Below are 19,336 nucleotides of genomic sequence, written 5' to 3'. Positions count from 1 at the left end.
CATGTTTTACATCCAGAGATTCCAGTCTACACTATACTCCCAGTCACAAAGACAGTACAATCAACAGTGTAAACAAAAACAAAACAGAAGTTGGCAGAACCAAGATGAATCTTCGACATCTCAACCATCCACCTCCAGACAATCATTTTGAATGTATAGTTAGGGCACGAGACCTCCACACTCTGATTTCTGAACGAGATACGGCCCCCCGCCCATTCGGAAACTGTCACCATGCTACGCAGTCTGGAACACCATCACAGCAGATCATATGGGTTCTAGAGATTATCCAGAAGGGCTACTCCATCCCCTTTATTTCTAGCCCACCTAACCATCCCTCCTTCCCCATCCCTCTTCAGGGACCCTTCTCATGAGCACCTGTTAGAATAGTAAATAAATCACTTCATACCATTAGGTGCCGTGGAACCCGTACTATCCACACACAGGGAGAGGTTTTTATTCCCGTTACTTTCTAACTCGGAAAAAAACGGCAGGTGGAGACCCATCCTGATTTTACAAAAACGTAGTGAATTTGTGAGAAAACAACATTTCAAAATGGTGACTCTAACCACAATAATTCTGGCATTAGAGAAAGGAGATTGACTGTCAGCCCTCAACCTCCAGGACACTTATTGTCATATTACCATTCACTTGTGACACAGAGGATTCCTGAGATTCACCCTAGGGAAACAGCATTTCCAATACAGAGTACTAACCTTTGGCCTGTCCACTGCCCCAAGAGTTTTTTTTTTTCAAGGTTCTTGCTGTCGTTCCAGCTCACCTCCGCAGACAAGGAGTGATGATATTTCCAAACTTAGACGATAGCCTGATAAGGACACCAACGCAGCAAGGAGTAATAAACGCCACGCAGACTGATAACCCGGTTCACGGACTAGGGTTGCAAATAAATGTTCAAAAATCCAAACTGGTTCCTGTCCAAAAGTTGGAATTCATAGGGGCCTACCTTGATTGTCTCTCAGCAATAGCAGTGTTACCCCAACAATGCTTCCTCACTCTAGTCAACCTAATTTCAATGGTGATGAACAGCCCACAGGCATCTGCCAGAACATGCTTCCAACTCTTGGGGCACATTTTGGCAACAACATTTGTTGTAAAATATGCCAGACTCCATATGAGATGCTTACAGGCCTGGCTTCGAGCAGCGTATATACCGCACAGACACTCTATCGACAGGTGCCTCACAATGCCATGCAGGGTAAAAGACTCACTTACATGGTGGTCACAACTATACAATGTCTGCTCAGGAGTCCCTTTCTAGTAAAAAGCTCCAACCATGATAATCACAACAGATGCTTCCCTAGTTGGTTGGGGGGCACATCTTCACGACAATACGATCCAAGGCTGCTGGTCCCCAGTGGAGTCCAACCTGCACATAAATTTATTGGAGCTAAGGGCTGTCTGAAATGCATGCGAGCACTTTCTCCCTTTAATCAAGAACAATGCCATCAAGATCCATAAGGACAATATAGCATGCATGTTCTATATAAATTGCCAAGGGGGAGCAAGATCATACCCCCTATGTACAGAGGCAGTACATCTCTGGAATTGGTCCAGCACCAACCACATAGAGATATCAGCATCCTATCTGCCGAGATGTCAGAATACGACTGCAGATCAACTAAGCAGGGATTTTTCACAAACCCACAGGTGGGAAATGGATCCCAGAATTCTCAAAACCATATTCAAACTGTGAGGGTTCCCCACCATAGATCTATTTGCAACGCCAGAATGCCAAGTGTTCACAATATTGCTCCCAGACCAGATTGGGACACCACTCCCTAGGCGATAATCTCCCCCTAAAATGGGAGGCACCACTCATTTGCATTTCCCCCAACTCCATTCTTAAGCCGAGTCTTTCACAAGATCAAGCAGGACAAATCCAGGGTCATTCCCGTTGCACCCACATGGCCCAGACAAACGTAGTTCCCGTACCGGCATCAGATGACAGTGAAACTGCCTCGAGACCTTCCCTTAATACCTCACTTATCACAAGATGCGGGACACGTCTGTCTCCCCAACCTTGCAGTACTGCATCTCAAGGCCTGTTACTCCATGGCTGACGGGTTGAGAAGGACTGTTCTGAAGAAGTGAAAGATATACTACTGAACAGTCAGAGACTAAGTACAAGAAAGACATATCCATAAATGGAAACGATTCTGCACTTGGTGCCAGGACAAACAGATCTGTCCACAGTCAGCCCTACTGCCAAGAATCCTTGACTACATACTGGGCCTTAAAAAATTGGGGCTCTCCACATGCTCCATCAGAGTACAGTCAGCTGCCATCACCTCATTCCACGACAAGATAGACAGTCACCATATTTGCTCACCTGATGATTAAACGCTTCCTTAAAGGCATAAAGAAAACTTATACCACACTAAGAAACCCTACACCCATGTGGGACTTCAGCCTTATTTAATGCAGTCTCATGGGAAAACCGTTTGAACCCCTTGCAACTTACTCCTTGTTGCACTTCTCAATGAAGGTGGCTTTTCTCATTGCCCTCATGTCCACAAGACAATGGGAGAATTAGGTGTCCTAATGGCACACCCACTTTATACAACATTCTGTAAGGATAAAGTAATCCTACGACCGCACCCTAAATTCATACCCAAGGTCACCTCCCCTTTTCATTTAAATCAGCCTATTTACGTAACTGTATTTTGCCCGAAGCCACGTGCTGACGAGAGGAAGGCCTCACTCCAGACGCTAGATGTTCAGAGCATTAGCTTTCTACATAGAAAGAACAAAAGCATTTAGAAAATCACCTAGATTATTCGTTTCCATAACAGAACGCTCAAGGAGCCAAATCATCTCAAAACAGAGGCTATTCAAATGGATATCTGGATGTATATTTGTGCTACCAAAACAACTATCTGCAACCCCCATCGGGAGTTCGCATACATTCCAACAGATCGTTACCAGCATCTGTAGCCTTTCTCAGTACCTATCATTGACATTTGCAAAGCTGCTACCTGGTCATCAGCCCATACTTTCGCTAAACACTATGCTCTAGAACAAAAGTCAACAGCAAATGCTTAGTTTGGACTATTCATCATCAACAGATCAACTTCAAAGCCCCTTCTCTCCACTGACAGCCCCTGCTCAATAGACACCTAAAGTGAAGCACCCACAGGGACACTCCTCGAAGAAGAAGAAGAGAACGTTACTCACCTTGTGCAGTAACAGAGGTTTTTCTAGATGGTTGTCCCCTGTGGGTGCTCCACTGCCTTCCCTCCTCCCCTCCACTTCGGAGTTTCATGCCGATTCTCTGAGGTGGAGAAGGAACTGGGGGACGGTTAGCTGCACACAGCTATATAACTGCTTGGAGCAGCACAAGACGGCTATGGCACGTGTGCCGACCAACCGGGTACTGCTACTGCAAATCTCCAATTACAAACACAGGGTGCCAAAGCACTTATAGTGGAGCACCCACAGGGACAGCCATCTCATGAAGAACCTCAGTTACTGCACAAGGTGAGTAACCTTCTCATTCGTTGAAAATATGTGCCAAACAAAGATAATGGATCTTATTTCTAAAGAGTTTCTTTGGCATTCTAAAAATGTACACATTTTTAAATAGTATTTTTTTTCCCTGAAGCAGACATGGAGGGAGTAGTTTTATTTTTTACAAAAATTACTAGTTGACCTAACTTTCTTTTGTTGATATTTATATATACAGAAAAAGTATAATACAACTCTTGACCTAGAATTCATTGTTCTGAAGATGGGCATTTTGAATTTGTGAATTCTGCACTAAAGATGTCAGTTGTCTTTAGTGTAGTGTGGGATGGGGTAGTAGTTGCAGAAGTAGTGATTCTTAAGGTTTTTGAGTGCCATATTGTTGTAACACTGAAATAAAAATGGTTACACAGGTGATTGTTTAGATATAGGTGCTTCAGTTCCAGCTCTTCTTTCATAGTAATTTTGATTTCTCATTTTTAAAACAAAAATATAGTATTAAAAAGAGAGAGAGAATAAGGAAAATATTTAATTTTGGTGGTGTTGGATCTTGTAGGAATCATTAGATTCTCTAGTCTTTTTCTCCTTTTAAAAAATTAGAGAATTTATTTTAAAAATCTAAAAAACTTCAGTTTTAAAGTGAGTTGTTTATTTGTTTCCAGTTTGTTAAAATTATTTTTCCACTAGTGCTTCTGTAGTACTGTCAAAAGTGATATGGGATGTCAGAAACTGTATTTAAATAAAGGAACACTGTTAGGGTATGGTAGATAATAGGGGCCAAAATTATTGCTGCTAACATCTCAAGATTTGACCTTAAATGATTTAACCTACCTTTTTTATTGTATGCACCTTATGTTTGCAACATACATCTAATTCTTTCTTTTCCTTTTTCCAAACAAAGGCTTTCTTCAAAAAAAAAAAAAATCACAACTTTCCTAAGATACCCTCCAACAGCCAATCCAATGTGCACACAGAGTTTTCTTAAGGAAACAAATTTCAGTTTAAAATCAAAACATGGTTGTAAATAGTGGGGAGCATTTTTTAGCTGTGAAAAATGCCTTGACAGTGTTCTTTTAAGTTTTAAAAGCAAGCAAGTACTTTCCTAAACTTGTCTCACACACACACACAAAATATGCCTGCCAATGCTTAATTATATTTTATCTTAACCCTTTTATTATCTTAACCCTCTCATCTGGCAATACTCATCTGAGAGTTTTGTTTGCCCTTGTGTGTATTTCTGTGAATGGTAGCTGATTTTTTTGTTTGGCTGCTTTTGTTTGTTTTTAGCAAGATATAGGTGATTTGAGATGCATTTTGGAATGCATCCCTTCCAATGAGTCCCTTCCAACCCTGATATTCTGTGATTCTATGTTTTAAATAACAAGGGTAAAGAAGTCATGATTCTTACAAACCTTGTTCATATTTTTCAGTATTTGCATCACCATTCATGGGGTGAGGCCTCTACGTTTAGCCATGTGTGTTTTATGGTTCTAAGGGATTTTTTCTCCAATTGTGTAAAAGTTTGTGCCGTATCTTAGAGTTTTGGAATCAAAACGAACTATGTCAGAGATTAGTGCGGTCTTTATCAATTATCTTCATCTAAACTTCATTCAGAAGCATTTACTCTGCCTTTGTGGAGGATGAAAAATAACAGGTTGTAGTTTTGACTGTTTTGCTCACTACAGGTGACCAACTGAGTACCATACTGAATTCCATTCAGTCACGGCCTAATCTCCCAGCTTCTTCCATCTTTGATCAAGCTGCAAAACCTCCCTCTTCCCTAGTCCACAGTCCATTTGTGTTCGGACAGCCCCTTTCCTTCCAGCAGCCTCAGCTTCAGAGTAAGTCTGTCAGCCTTACCTGCCTCATCAGTCCATTTCTGAAGCTTTGTCATTGCTATAAGTCTTAGTTGCTTACCAGCTACTAATCATCCATCAGTGCATCTGTCTAGTTTTGTTCTTTTGAATTAATTTTTTATTATTCAGAAACATGAGTTAATGCTCCCAGAGAAGCATACTTGTGCTATTTTTATTTCAGTATTAAAATTACTGTATTGATTTGTATATATGTTCTGCAGTGTAGGTAGTATACTTACGAAAGTGTGTTTCTAATATAGTGTATTGCGGTAGGATAATCATTAAGGTCAATATTGCATACAATGCAAAATATTGTAATTCCTGTAACATTTAAAGAAATTTTGATTACAGATAGATAAACAGTAGATAAATATTTCAGTTTTCTATTTTAAAATGTTTGTTGCCTCCTACATTCCTTACATTGTCATAATTTTTTGTTAACACACTTGAAACTTGGAATTGGGACAACTTAATTCAATAATTAGAAACATTAATAAGAAAAGCATTTCTGTCTAGCATAGGTAGCCACTGGCGTGCTCGTGACCATTGGCACCAAAAAGTTGTTAAACATTAACTGCTGATGGGATGAAGAAGAAACTGTTAAACTTTTTCTCAAGTTAGAGGTCATTAAGAATGGCAGATTTGATCACCCTGGAGAGGTATTTCTCTTTATCCACAGAACAAGTATAGTACAGGTAGCAGTAATACAAGCCTCCCACACACACTGTCCTTCAGAGGTGCGTTATTATTTTCTTGTAGAAACCATTTCAGTCAGTTCAGTCTCTGCCTCTTCATTCATTGGCGTCCTCACTGAGAATAAATCAAGAATGTGAATTGTGATAGTGGTCTGTAATATGTATACTTATACAGTGAGAACTAGACTGAGCTCTCCAGTTCATTTCACAAACCCTTCACCAAAAAGCCTTCAAGAACAATAACTTTTTGATTATACCAGAGTCAAAAGAATGACCTGGAAGTGAAATACTAAGCCATTTAGACATCCTCTGAGCCATCCAATATCAGGGAGGAATTTAACTATAAAATTGGCAATTTTGTAATTGAATAAAACTTTTCTCTATCATTTTGAAAATATTTTTCTTTAATGGAAATGAGCCTCCCTTCTGTCTTACTGATACATACCTTTCTTTAATTAGTCTGTCCCTGTGTATGGTAAATTAAATCACATTATTTTAAAATAAGGGTAATTTCTATTGCCTGAATCCTGTGAGTCTCTGCAAACAGGTGCACTGCTGCATCAGCATAAAGCCCTGTTGAAGTCACTGGACTGCCACAGTGACACAGTGAATTGGAGGACTTGGGGCATCATTCTAAAACTGTCTGTCTATACAAACTGTTACTTAAAAACACTTTTTAGAAAGGTTGAATTTTCTATTGGATTACGTTTTCCTGAGTAAGTTGCCTTTTTTTTTTTCCCCGTCACATCTTTCATCATGGGGAGCTAGACCACAATCATCTCTTCATTTTTGTCACTCTTCATTTCTACCATGACTCTTTTTTTCCCCCCATCCCCCAATCAGTGGAAAGAAATTTAAACTTTTCTTTAAAAAAAAAAAGACCACTAGGGTGGTGGTTTGCTTTTTTAACACATTTGTCAAATTGCATTTAAAAATTATCCATTGACCCTTTTCTAATGAGATAATCTAATATTCCAGTTATCTCTGAATAAGGGTGGGTAGAGTATCTACTGTTTCTTTTTCAAATTATATCATCCCCCATAGTTCTGGGATGATATTTCAGCTGTCATACTCTTTTCTTCTTTGAATGGGCCATGTCTTCTGATCCACCTTGTTATGTCAAGACTCCTCTATTGACTAGACAGGAAGCAGCTAGACCTGTGCATTTCTATGAACTTCATGCCTGTCACCATCTTTCTGCTGTGTGTGCTTGCCACTACATGGCAGAAAAGGGATCCCATTTCCATGTCAGACAAACTTCTTAATTCCCAAGTGGGATTGTCCTATTTCCCCTCTCTCCAAATTTTCTTTACTACTTTAACTCGCCACTTTTCTAATAAACTGTCTTCTACTTCTTTCCCCTTCTGTCCACCATTATTCACACCCAGTAAAGTATTGTCCCTTTCTCTGAGAACACAGGACAGTAGCTTCAAGATGGCAGACTGCAAGACGGAAGACTTATGAAGTATGTCTATCAAGGAATCCTCTTCTCTAGTGGGTATAGGAGTCAGTATTTTCTTTAATCTACTTAAATATTTATAGTGCAGTTATCTCTGAACCACCTTGTTCTCACAGTGGTTCTTCCCAATATGAAAATTTTGACTGATCATAATGGGAAATTGGGCTGCCTTCACCTTTACTACACTGGCCCCCACAAATCCCCATAAAGCGTAGTGAGGCTATGCCAGCGGCACTTTGGACCAGCAACTGCATAAAAGAACACCAAAACCATCCTCAAGAAATCAAAAAGAATGTCTGAGAGAATGTCTCCCTTCTCAGTCACCATGATATACAGGAAATCTTGTATATCAAAATACTATAAACAGTGTAAAGAGGAAAAAACCTCAAAAGTTAAACCAAACATTTCAGATTGCTTCTCACTAGAGGAATAGGATTTGTCAGCATCTGAACATTCAGAGGCACCCCCGCAGGGCAGGCTTCTATCAGTACTTTGAAACTACAGTGAAGCCTATTCGTTTGTTCAAACGTCCTTAGCATTATACAGGGAAAAAAAACACTGCTCCCACTTAAGATCAAATGAGTCTAGGGATTGTTAACAAAATTACAATTGCATTATCCTTCATAACAGGAACCAGTATTGATTAAAAAAGATAATCCTCATAGATGGCATCCAGTACCGTCACTAGGAAATATCTGTCTCTATCTGTAAAGCAGACCAACAAGAAGAGAATCTGATAGCACTAGCCTGCACAAAGTGGTGTGACACAAAATTTTGAAAAGTAAAAGCTGTCATGCCCTTCTTTCCGCTTTAGCAGTAGAGGAGAGTTAAGATAGTTCAGTATGTATCAAAGTTCCTTTCTTTCCTGAGGATATTCCAAAATCAGTAGACTAGGAAATCAACAGTGAGAGGTGTGGAAATAGGAGTTTCAGGGGTTGAAAGTCCCACCATCACATTGGCTACTAGGGATAGATTGAGAATCCCTTCTTATTGGTGGAGTCTTCTCATTTCAGCATAATTTAGGAGATCTTTCTATATAGGCAAATGATCCTTTGTGTGCTCATCAAGAGGGAATTCAGTTGAGCTGGAGAAATTCCTGGGAAATCACATAGTTCAGTCATAAATAACAAAAATATTTCAGATACTGGACAAGACATACACAATAATATGTTGTTGAAATAAATTTGGAGTAATGAGGATACTGGTATGGAAGTTACTAGATTGCAGGCCCTAGTTCTCATGGGAGACTTCAATCACCCTGATATCTGCTGAGAGAGCAATACAGAGGTGCACAGACAATCCAGGAAGTTTTTGGAAAGCGTAGGGGACAATTTCCTGGTGCAAGTGCTGGAGGAACCAACTAGGGGCAGAGCTCTTCTTGACCTGCTGCTCACAAACCGGGAAGAATTTGTAGGTTAAGCAAAAGTGGATGGGAACCTGGGAGGCAGTGACCATGAGATGGTCAAGTTCAGGATCCTGACACAAGGAAGAAAGGAGAGCAGCAGAATACGAACCCTGGACTTCAGAAAAGCAGGCTTTGACAACCTCAGGGAACTAATGGGCAGGATCCCCTGGGAGAATAACATGAGGGGGAAAGGAGTCCAGGAGAGCTGGCTGTATTTTAAAGAATCCTTATTGAGGTTACAGCGACAAACCATCCCGATGTGTAGAAAGATTAGTAAATATGGCAGGCGACCAGCTTGGCTTAACAGTGAAATCCTTGCTGATCTTAAACACAAAAAAGAAGCTCAGAAGAAGTGGAAGACTGGACAGATGACCAGGGAGGAATATAAAAATATTGCTCAGGCATGCAGGAGTGAAATCAGGAAGGCCAAATCACACTTGGAGTTGCAGCTAGCAAGAGATGTTAAGGGTAACAAGAAGGGTTTCTTCAGGTATGTTAGCAACAAGCAGAAAGTCAAGGAAAGTGTGGAGGCACTGAATGAGGGAGGCAACCTAGTGGCAGAGGATGTGGAAAAAGCTAATGTACTCAATGCTTTTTTTGCCTCTGTCTTCACAAACAAGGTCAGCTCCCAGACTACTGCACTGGGCAGCACAGCATGGGGAGAAGGTGACCAGCCCTCAGTGGAGAAAGAAGTGGTTTGGGACTATTTAAAAAAGCTGGACTAGCACAAGTCCATGGGGCCGGATGCACTGCATCTGAGAGTGCTAAAGGAGTTGGCGGATGTGATTGCAGAGCCATTGGCCATCATCTTTGAAAACTCATGACAATCGGGGAAGATCCCAGACAACTGGAAAAAGGCTAATGTAGTGCCCATCTTTAAAAAAGGGAAGGAGGAGGATCTGGGAAACTGCAGGCCAGTCAGCCTCACCTCAGTCCCTGGAAAAATCATGCAGCAGGTCCTCAAAGCATCAATCCTGAAGCACTTAGAGGAGAGGAAAGTGATCAGGAACAGTCAGCATGGATTCAACAAGGGCAAGTCATGCCTGACTAATCTAATTGCCTTCTATGATGAGATAACTGGCTCTGTGGATATGGGGAAAGCAATGGACTTGTTATTCCTTGACTTTAGCAAAGCTTATGACACTGTCTCCCACAGTATTCTTGCCAGCAAGTTAAAGTAGTATGGGCTGGATGAATGGACTGTAAGGTGGAGAGAAAGCTGGCTAGATTGTCGGGCTCAACGAGTAGTGATCAATGGCTCCATGTCTAGTTGGCAGCTGGTATAAAGCGGAGTGCCCCAAGGGTCAGTCCTGAGGCTGGTTTTGTTCAGTATCTTCATTAATGATCTGGAGGATGGTGTGGATTGCACCCTCAGCAAGTTTGCAGATGACACTAAACTGGGGGGAGAGGTAGATACGCTGGAGGGTAGGGATAGGATACAGAGGGCCCTAGACAAATTAGAGGATTGGGCCAAAAGAAATCTGATGAGGTTCAACAAGGATAAGTGTAGGGTCCTGCACTTAGGACGGAAGAATCCAATGCACCACTACAGACTAGGGACCGAATGGCTAGGGAGCAGTTCTGCGGAAAAGGACCTAGGGGTTACAGTGGAAGAGAAGCTGGATATGAGTCAGCAGTGTGCCCTTGTTGCCAAGAAGGCCAATGGCATTTTGGGATGTATATGTAGGGGCATAGCCAGCAGATCGAGGGACGTGATCATCCCCCTCTATTCGACATTGGTGAGGCCTCATCTGGAGTGCTGTGTCCAGTTTTGGGCCCCACACTACAAGAAGGATGTGGAAAAATTGGAAAGCATCCAGCAGAGGACAACAAAAATGATTAGGGGACTGGAACACACGACTTATGAGAAAAGGCTGAAGGAACTGGGATTGTTTAGTCTGCGGAAGAGAAGAATGAGGGGGGATTTGATAGCTGCTTTCAACTGCCTGAAAGGGGGTTCCAAAGAGGGTGGATCTAGACTGTTCTCAGTGGTAGCAGATGACAGAACGAGGAGTAAAGGTCTCAAGTTGCAGTGGGGGAGGTTTAGGTTGGATATTAGGAAAAACTTTTTCACTAGGAGGGTGGTGAAGCACTGGGATGCGTTACCTAGGGAAGTGGTGGAATCTCCTTCCTTTGAAGTTTTTAAGATCAGGCTTGACAAAGCCCTGGCTGGGATGATTTAGTTGGGGATTGATCGTGCTTTGAACAGGGGGTTAGACTAGATGACCTCCTGAGGTCCCTTCCAACCCTGATATTCTATGATTCTATGATACCACTGGTCCTTAAGACCTTCAAGTGCACAAAAGATGCAGATGATTCCAGGTGCAGTTCTCCTCAACACAGAAGGTCCATTCTACTGGCAGGATTGTCTCCCCTCCACTGATCTTAAAGGCAAACCTGAAGAAACCACTTAGATACATACAGATAATTCCCGATGTTTGCACCTCTCCTAATATCAATTTAAAGATCTCCTGTGCAGCCTCATGACCATCTTGTGAATATTTACCAAAGTCCTGGGCACAGTTATTGCTAATCTTAATGGCAAAGGAATACCTTTATATCTGTTCTAAGGTGGCATCCACATTCAGGATGTGGATTTCTGTAGTACGCTACTGTCATAAATATAAAGGGAAGGCTAACCACCTGATTTAAATGTAAAGGGTTAAGAAGCTAAAGATAACCTCGCTGGCACCTGACCAAAATGACCAATGAGGAGACGAGATACTTTCAAAGCTGGAAGGGGGGAACAAAGGGTTCTCTCTGTCTGTGTGTGTTGCTTTTGCCGGGACCAGAGCAGGAATGCAGGTCAGAACTCCTGAAAAAAGTCAGTAAGCAATCAAGTTAAGTATGTGTTAGATTCTGTTTTGTTTAAATGGCTGATAAAATCAGTTGTGCTGAATGGAATGTATATTCCTGTTTTTGTGTGTTTTTGTAACTTAAGATTTAGCCTAGAAGGATTCTGTATGTTTTGAATCTGATTACCCTGTAAGGTATTTACCATCCTGATTGTACAGAAGTGATTCTTTTACTTTTTCTTTAATTAAAATTCTTCTTTTAAGAACCTGATTGCTTATTCCTTGTTCTTAAGATCCAAGGGTTTGGGTCTGTGTTCACCTATGCAAATTGGTGAGGATTTTTATCGAGCCTTCCCCAGGAACGTGGGTGTAGTGCTTGGGGGGAAAGACGTTTCCAAGTGGGCTCTTTCCTGGTTATATTTGTTAGACGGTTGGTGTTGGCAGCAATAAAGTCCAGGGACAAAAGGTAAAATAGTTTGTACCTTGGGAAAGTTTTAACGTAAGCTGGTAAAAATAAGCTTAGGGGGGTTTTCATGCAGGTCCCCTCATCTGTACCCTAGAGTTCAGAGTGGGGAAGGAACCTTGGCAGCTACAGACCATGGAAACCACACTGAGAGCCCTGCAGAAAATAGGTCTTTCATGAACATCCAAAATAATAAATTGTCTCTTAGACTATCTTTTCCATATGGGGAGTGATCATAAACGGGTCAGAAGACATCACATCTCTGACAGCAGATACAAGAGACAACAGACATTTATAGCCTTAAGGAATTACAAAGTCTCGTTAGCATTGTAGCTAGTCATGTTAAATTGCTGTTGTGGGCAAGATGATAAATAAGATCCCTCCTCATATATCAGCCTCTCCAAATGTGCAAAACACACAACCAGAATGGCAGAGTATTGCTAGGTGTTGAGAAAATTTAGGACTTCCTACACTGATGTACTTCCCAGGAATTATTCAATCAGATAAAAAAAGAGAACTAACAACCAATACCAGCATTGAGTGGAAGGTAGATTCTGCTTTACAATAGGCCAAAAGATTGCCATCAGTGAAGAAAAATAATGCTCTTTAAACTTACTTGAATTTCAAGTGATCCAGTTGACCTTCTACAACCGCAGTCCTTGCTGGAGGATCAGTATATCCTTGTGATGTCGTCATCACCACAGTGGCCTACATCAACAGGCAATGTGCCAAAAAGACACCCAAGGATTTAATGAGGTGGCAGTACTTCTGTTCTAATGGGCAGAGGAAGGTGTGATATCCGTTGAAGTGATGCACTTAGAGCATGCTAAATGACACCTAGTTAAATCATAAGAGACTTTCCTTATGTAGTTGAAGTGTCCTTGCAACCGTCTGCTGAATAACATTCTCCCTTCATCGTGTCTGGAATGGCAGGTAACCACAAGGCGCAAGTGTTCTAGGAGAAAAGGCCAGAGAACAGGGACATCAGATGCTCTATAATTGGACAGGTCAGAGGATCTGCTATATATCTTATCTTCCATAACACTTCCAAAGAGTCAAGGTGGGAGAGCCAGGGTCTTTCTGGTTCCATCTGCATCAGACACATTGGTGCTTCTATCTCATACTGTAAATGACTTGCCCTTTAACATAACTAGACCTGCTTCCTCAAGGAACAGTCAACCACAGCAATCAAATTAAACTTGAATCTAGCACTGTGATTGTTGAACAGAATGAGACGAGTGTCTATTCCAAAAAAAGTCATCAGTTCCTTACTTGCTCAACTGGATCCTTTTTAAAAGATCTACTTAACCAACTGATACAGATAAGTGGAGTGGGCTAAATGGTAATCTATACAGTTGATCTTTCAGTTCCTTTAGCACCTTATGGGTTTACACTTTGATTTTACGATGAATCCTGTCCTGGCTGGTGGAGTGGCCACTGATAGACCAGTCACATGTACCACAATTTCCCAAAGCAGCAGCAAAGAGAGAGCTTCCCTAAAGTTTTAGTGCCTGATTTGGAGTCCCAGTTTAGTGCAACCCTTCAAACCATTTTGCTCAGTTGCCCTGATTTTGTATTATTTAATCTCATGGAGTCCAGAGTCCACAGTTGGGGTTGGATCCCTATTCTGCAAGATGCACAGATACATAGGAAGACATGGCCCCTCCCCCAAAGAGGAGTGTACAGTCTAATTTAAGACAAGATGCACCAGTGGTGAGTGAAACAGAAAAGACTTGGATATATTATAAAAGTTACCTTCAGAAATTAAGAATTGTATGCAAGTAATTTTCTCACTTGAGAACTTCCTCAGTTTTTGGAAGCGTGTATTGATTTGTTTGCACTCAGTTCACCTAAAGGTCTGTCTCAGTATACTGTCTGGCAGCTTTTAAAGCTACATTCATATAGTCATTCATTCAAGACTCAAGGAAAATATCTCATTTATTTTACAAGAAATTTAAAGCTTTTGAAATTAAGCATTTCTTCTGTCAACAATTTAATTAATAACTTTTTTTGTTAGCGCAACTGTGTCCATTAAGATATCAAATTGTCATTTTTTCAGAGAACTGGGTTTTCAGTTTTAACATCCAGAATTAAATAACACAGTTGAGATTTTTAGAATCCTGGCAGATTGAGACAGAGAAATCCTATTAAAATCTAACTTGCTTAGTCTTTAAAAAAATCCCAGTCTACAACGCCAATATAGGATATGTTCTAGCCAACCTGTGTTAGGGCTAAAATGACTCTCAATCTCATCAAGATATTGTAGTATACAATGCAATAAATATTTATCACCTAATTTCATTATGAAACATGGTGTCCACCAGCTCTGTGCCTTTGATTATTCTCATGGAAACTCTCTCTCTCTTTGCACCTCTTTCTATTTGAAACCTCCAAAATCCATGTATTCAGAATGAGTAATAACTGTGTGTTTGCATGTGTATTTTTATCCAAGGATTCAAAATTCCTTACAGATAATTAAGCCTCACAACTCCTCTATGTTAAATATCAAACCCATTTTACAAATAAGATTCGTTAAGAGATGCTTCCTAGGGTTTCACAGCCACATCAGTTGTAAATCTAGGTACAGTGAATCCAGGAGTTCTGCTTCTAAGTCTTATGCTCTAGCCAGTAAGCACTTCCTGCAGTAATGCATCACAAAATTGAAATCAATAATTATATTCAGGGAGAGTTAGACATCAAAAGGAATCTGTGTCTTAATCATTTAAAAACAGCTGAAGCTGCTAGAATCTTCTGACTTATTTTTCTGTAGATATCAGTGATGTTTAAATGCAAGCTTCCATGGTTTTATACTTAGTTTAAAATCTTGAGTTTTGTCCATATGGATTAGAATGTGTTCATTCACTCTTTTTAAGGGTGCTTTACTGTGGTGGCAAAGCTTGTAAATTCCATATGCAGAATATCTTAGATTCAGGATACTTGCATGCTGAGTTACGGGTAGGTATATGAGAGCCTATGCAATTTGAGATCCAGTGTTTGGATGGGTGAGGAGAAAGAAACATTAGAATTAACCCAGAACTGTACTCTAGTATAGGTACAGGTTGAAAAGACGTGTTTTTGTGGTGGTGTGGGTTTTCCTCTTGGTAAAAATTCATGCATAAATTCCGCCCCAAACCATAGTTAACAGTGTTAATGTTGAGAAATCAAGCATAGAAAAATCAGTACATTCAAAACGCCAAGTTTGTTTTGTTCCCATTGGTAACACTGCATGTTATGTAGTATTTTTTAGTCTTTTTCCTATTAAAATGTAAAGCTTTATATATCTATTTTTTAACATATGCTATAAAAACTTGTGGTGTGACAGGTAAGGTTGCTACCATGTTAAACTTTTAGATTTTCATGGCCCTAAACATTGCATTAATCCTGGATGGTTTTTAATTTAATTTACTATTATGTGTAAGTGTTTTGGGGCTTCCACACATCTACTCATACTTGCTCTTCTTCCTCAATTTTTAATTTTGTATATGTTTAGTTTTCATGTTATTCATTACTGATTTACTAAGATCTCTGTGTTCTGGCACTACTAGGGGACTGTCGGTATTCCCAAACTGATTTCCTTTCATGCACTCCAACATTCTTTCTTCTCCCTTGCACAAGAACAGTTTTTTCTGTCACACCTGCACACACAATGAGTTATGGCACACTCTCTTAATAATCTTTTAGGTTGTACAGGGTCTCCTATGTAGCTTGAACTCTAGAAACTCTCTAATGGATAATATAAACTCTACATGGTCCCTGATGGAGTTTAGAAATAGCTGAACTTGGAATCATGGCAAACATTTTCCCTGCAACACCTCACATGGTCCTTGTCTCCTAACCACACAAACAGCAACCTTGCCATCACACCAGCACACAACCTGCATCATTGTACTCCTGAGGCACTTTTAAGCTCACCTTAAATCTAGAACCTTAAATCAGGTACACCTTATATCTAGAACATTGTGGACACTACCATAAACAATTAAGAGTATTTAATTAGAGTGCGTTGGAGTCCACATGCTTTACCATAGACTTAATCAGCATTTCTTAAAAGTGAGGAGAGGGACACAAAGGACTAATTGCTGGGGATAATGCACAGGTATGGCACCCAAACAACCATAACTCTGCCCTATAGGGACACAATGAAGGGGGGGAAATGTAATGTCTTCAGAAATCATTCCAACCTAATCTGGGGCCACAAATGAAGACGTGCCTTAATCGTACAATTATTGCATGGTATTACTTTGGAGTAGCACAAAGCAATCAGAGAATACTGTCCAGTTAAGCTCTTTTTTTGCAGTTGCTTTGCATTGCCAGAGGAGCACAGAGAAGCTGGAGTGTGTATTTGAATTTCCTATCAGTCCTCAAATTTCTCCTCCCTTTTGCACTCTAACTTCCCTTGCACAGAAGCACAGCATTTTCCCCTCCCACACATACATACCTTCTTTTGGTATGGTCAGGTGGGTAGCTTTTGAAAATGAACATTTAGGATTAATGACCACTTTTGCTATTAATTTTCATAGCCAAGCGTTCTTCTCAGTAGAGGTTGGTACATTAAAATGGCCTCCTTTTGTGATTTGTGGAGAATTTGTGGAGAAATTTGTGGAGAATTGCTCTTTTTCCAAATTGTCACTATCTTCTGTTGTTCCCAGGGAACTGAGGCTATAGCAGCCTTCAGTTAATGTGCCTTTTTTTTCAAAATGGCCACTATCTACTTGTTTCCATTGTGAGTGAAGCCAGCAGCTATTTATAATAGCTGCCTGTGGCCTAACAACATGGTAGATGATAGCCATTTTGAAAGAGTGCAGTTCTCAGAGGACTCCTTTGTAGCAGAATATTTGTCAGCCCTGATGAAGAAGAGGGGAAGGTGTGGGGTGCAGCTGAGGTGACAAGACTGTTAGGGGGAAGGGAAGCTGGGTGGGTTGGAGCAAACAGCCAATCTTCACAGTGCAGAGAAAGTCCAGTCAAAACTGTAGACAGTTGTCTGAATGTTTAAAGGACCAAAGATTCCTGGTTTGGCTGCTCCTGTTGCTACTGGATGGCTCCTCTTTGCAGTTATCTCCCAAGCCCCCTTTTACCGTCTCCCTTCCCAGGGCAGCAGTCCTTGCTTTGGATGCTTCTGCACCTACTAGCTGGAGTTGCAACAATCCAGCCATTCCTCTTTGGTTACATAGCCAAAATTCTTATCTAAGTATTCATAGTTCACATCTTTACTACAACGGCCTCTTCATTTTTGGCCTTTACTATTGCAGCCTTGGTCCCATCTAGGCTTTTCAGATTGTTACTGCTAAAATCATCTTGGCTCATTGTTCTGATTATGTGAATGCTCTTTTTGAGTCTCTCCACTGGCTTCCCCTTCAACTCTACATCAAATGCAAACTTCTTGTCTTTATCTTTTCATTACTTAGTCAAAGCTTCTGCTACCTGATCTAGTAACGTATCATAACGTTGATCCCTACCTTTGTTTCACCAGTATTTCCAACCTTTACTGCCCATCAGTCAACTTCTCCTGTAAACACTCCATGCTTTCGCCGCATTCTGCCCCTAAGCATAGGAAAAACTCCCTGATAAAATCCAAACAAACACTACCCTGTACTCCTTCAAATCCCTCCTTAAGACTCACCTCTGTCACCATGTCTACAAAACCCAGCCTGGTGATCATGGGTAGACAGGTGACAAGCTGTGACTACTCTTCTTTTCCTTTTCTTCTCCATTCCTTCTTACCTGTATTGTATTTTTTTAACAGGGTGTACATGTAACTAAGAAAGTTGTATTAATTCTTCACCAGTTTCATTTGCGTGTATATTGTATCCTCATCTTTTGTCTGTTTGTATCTATGGACTGTAAGCTCTTCAGCACAGTGATCATCTCTTTTCTGACTGTACAGCACACTGTAATCTCAGTCCTAATTCAAATTGGGACCTCTGTGTGCTAGCATAATAATAAATATTTAATAATAAAACTTAGGCTCCTTTGAAAATCCCAAACTAAATAGGTGGTGAAAGAAGGAAGGCAGAAGGGGATTAATGAACGCAGATGGGATAAGGAAGGAAGAGTGCAGAGAAAATATTAAGAGAATGTGACATATGGAGAGGACAGGCAGAATGTGAAGTGACACTGAAGTGAAGAGATGGGTGACAGGGGTTGGAGGAAATAGCCAGTCAGACGAGACCATAGAGTCTTTGGTTGGAAGAAATGAGCTCACTAATGTAATGGACCCAGCTAGGCTTAGGTTGTTGTTGTTTTTTTTTTTAAAGGATATTTTGTAAACTGGAATATCCAAGCATGTTCTCTCCATCACAGAAAAAAATTAACATCTATGCTGGAGTATTTTTAATCAAAAATACTACTTCATAGAGGAAATTTGAAGAGGAATTAGAAGTGGGTATAATGGAAATAGATATGGGATGACTACAACTATGAAACTTTGACTCTTTTCTGCATCAGAGGCAGCTGCATTATTATTATTATTATTTTTTTATTATCACATACACCCTTAGTGCTAGGTAGCTCACAGTACAAATAAGAAATGGTCCCTTTCCTAGAGAACTTAAAATATTTTAAAAGGCTTGAATATGCCCCAGTGAGGGAAATTCACAAACTGTTTTCCAAGATCTGGAACTGTGGCATGTATTAGCTATCAAATATTTTTGACGCATCAGATATTTTTGTGGGGAACAGTAAATGTGGCATTGGGCTTTTACATGTTTATTATTCTAGGATATCTGGATGTGAAGCTTATTTTCTCTGTGGCAAATTTTGTAAATTCCAAAACATCTCTGGATGAATCATGGTATAAAGTTTGGAAGAAGGGTATAAATTGCATTAAGCTTGATTTTGGATATATCTTAACAGTTTGAACAATAATTTACTGAGATGTTACAGTTGAATAAGAACTATTAGGTCATTTTGTGCAGCCTTCTTGAATATATTCAAGTTCATTGTCCAGATTTAAAAAGCTTGAATGATCTAGCTCCCACTATTACCCTGGGGTAATAGATATTTTTCCCCCTGGTACTACACCTCAGCTTTCCTTTGTTGAGATTAATCCCATTACAACTGCTGTCGGAGACTAATTCTCTCCTTTTTTTAATATTTGTATATTCAGGTATTTGTAAAATTCAGTATATTTTTAATCATAAATTAGTGAAGAAGAGGCTCCTTGTTCTACTACCACTGCATTTGT

The 19,336-nt window shown here is 40.3% G+C and overlaps 1 protein-coding gene across 15 annotated transcripts in view; it reads left to right on the top strand.

Annotated features, from left to right (window-relative positions):
• Nucleotides 1–19,336, top strand: part of MYCBP2 (MYC binding protein 2) — a 420,373-nt gene that overhangs the window by 323,119 nt on the left and 77,918 nt on the right. For 9 of the 15 annotated variants that reach the window (XM_048852688.2, XM_048852718.2, XM_075129126.1 and 6 more), the window contains one exon: nucleotides 5,142–5,321. The exons of 3 other annotated variants lie outside the window; for them this stretch is intronic. In XM_048852688.2, the coding sequence (XP_048708645.1) occupies nucleotides 5,142–5,321 (180 nt within the window). The remainder of the gene's footprint in view (nucleotides 1–5,141; nucleotides 5,322–19,336) is intronic. 3 more of the 15 variants (XM_048852779.2, XM_048852708.2, XM_048852662.2) reach the window with 1 other exon arrangement.

Source organism: Caretta caretta, chromosome 1 (assembly GCF_965140235.1).
Source record: "Caretta caretta isolate rCarCar2 chromosome 1, rCarCar1.hap1, whole genome shotgun sequence".
NCBI classification, from domain to species: domain Eukaryota; kingdom Metazoa; phylum Chordata; order Testudines; family Cheloniidae; genus Caretta; species Caretta caretta.
The sequence above is the reverse complement of the archived record's forward strand: the minus strand, read 5'-3'. Positions and strand labels throughout refer to the sequence as shown.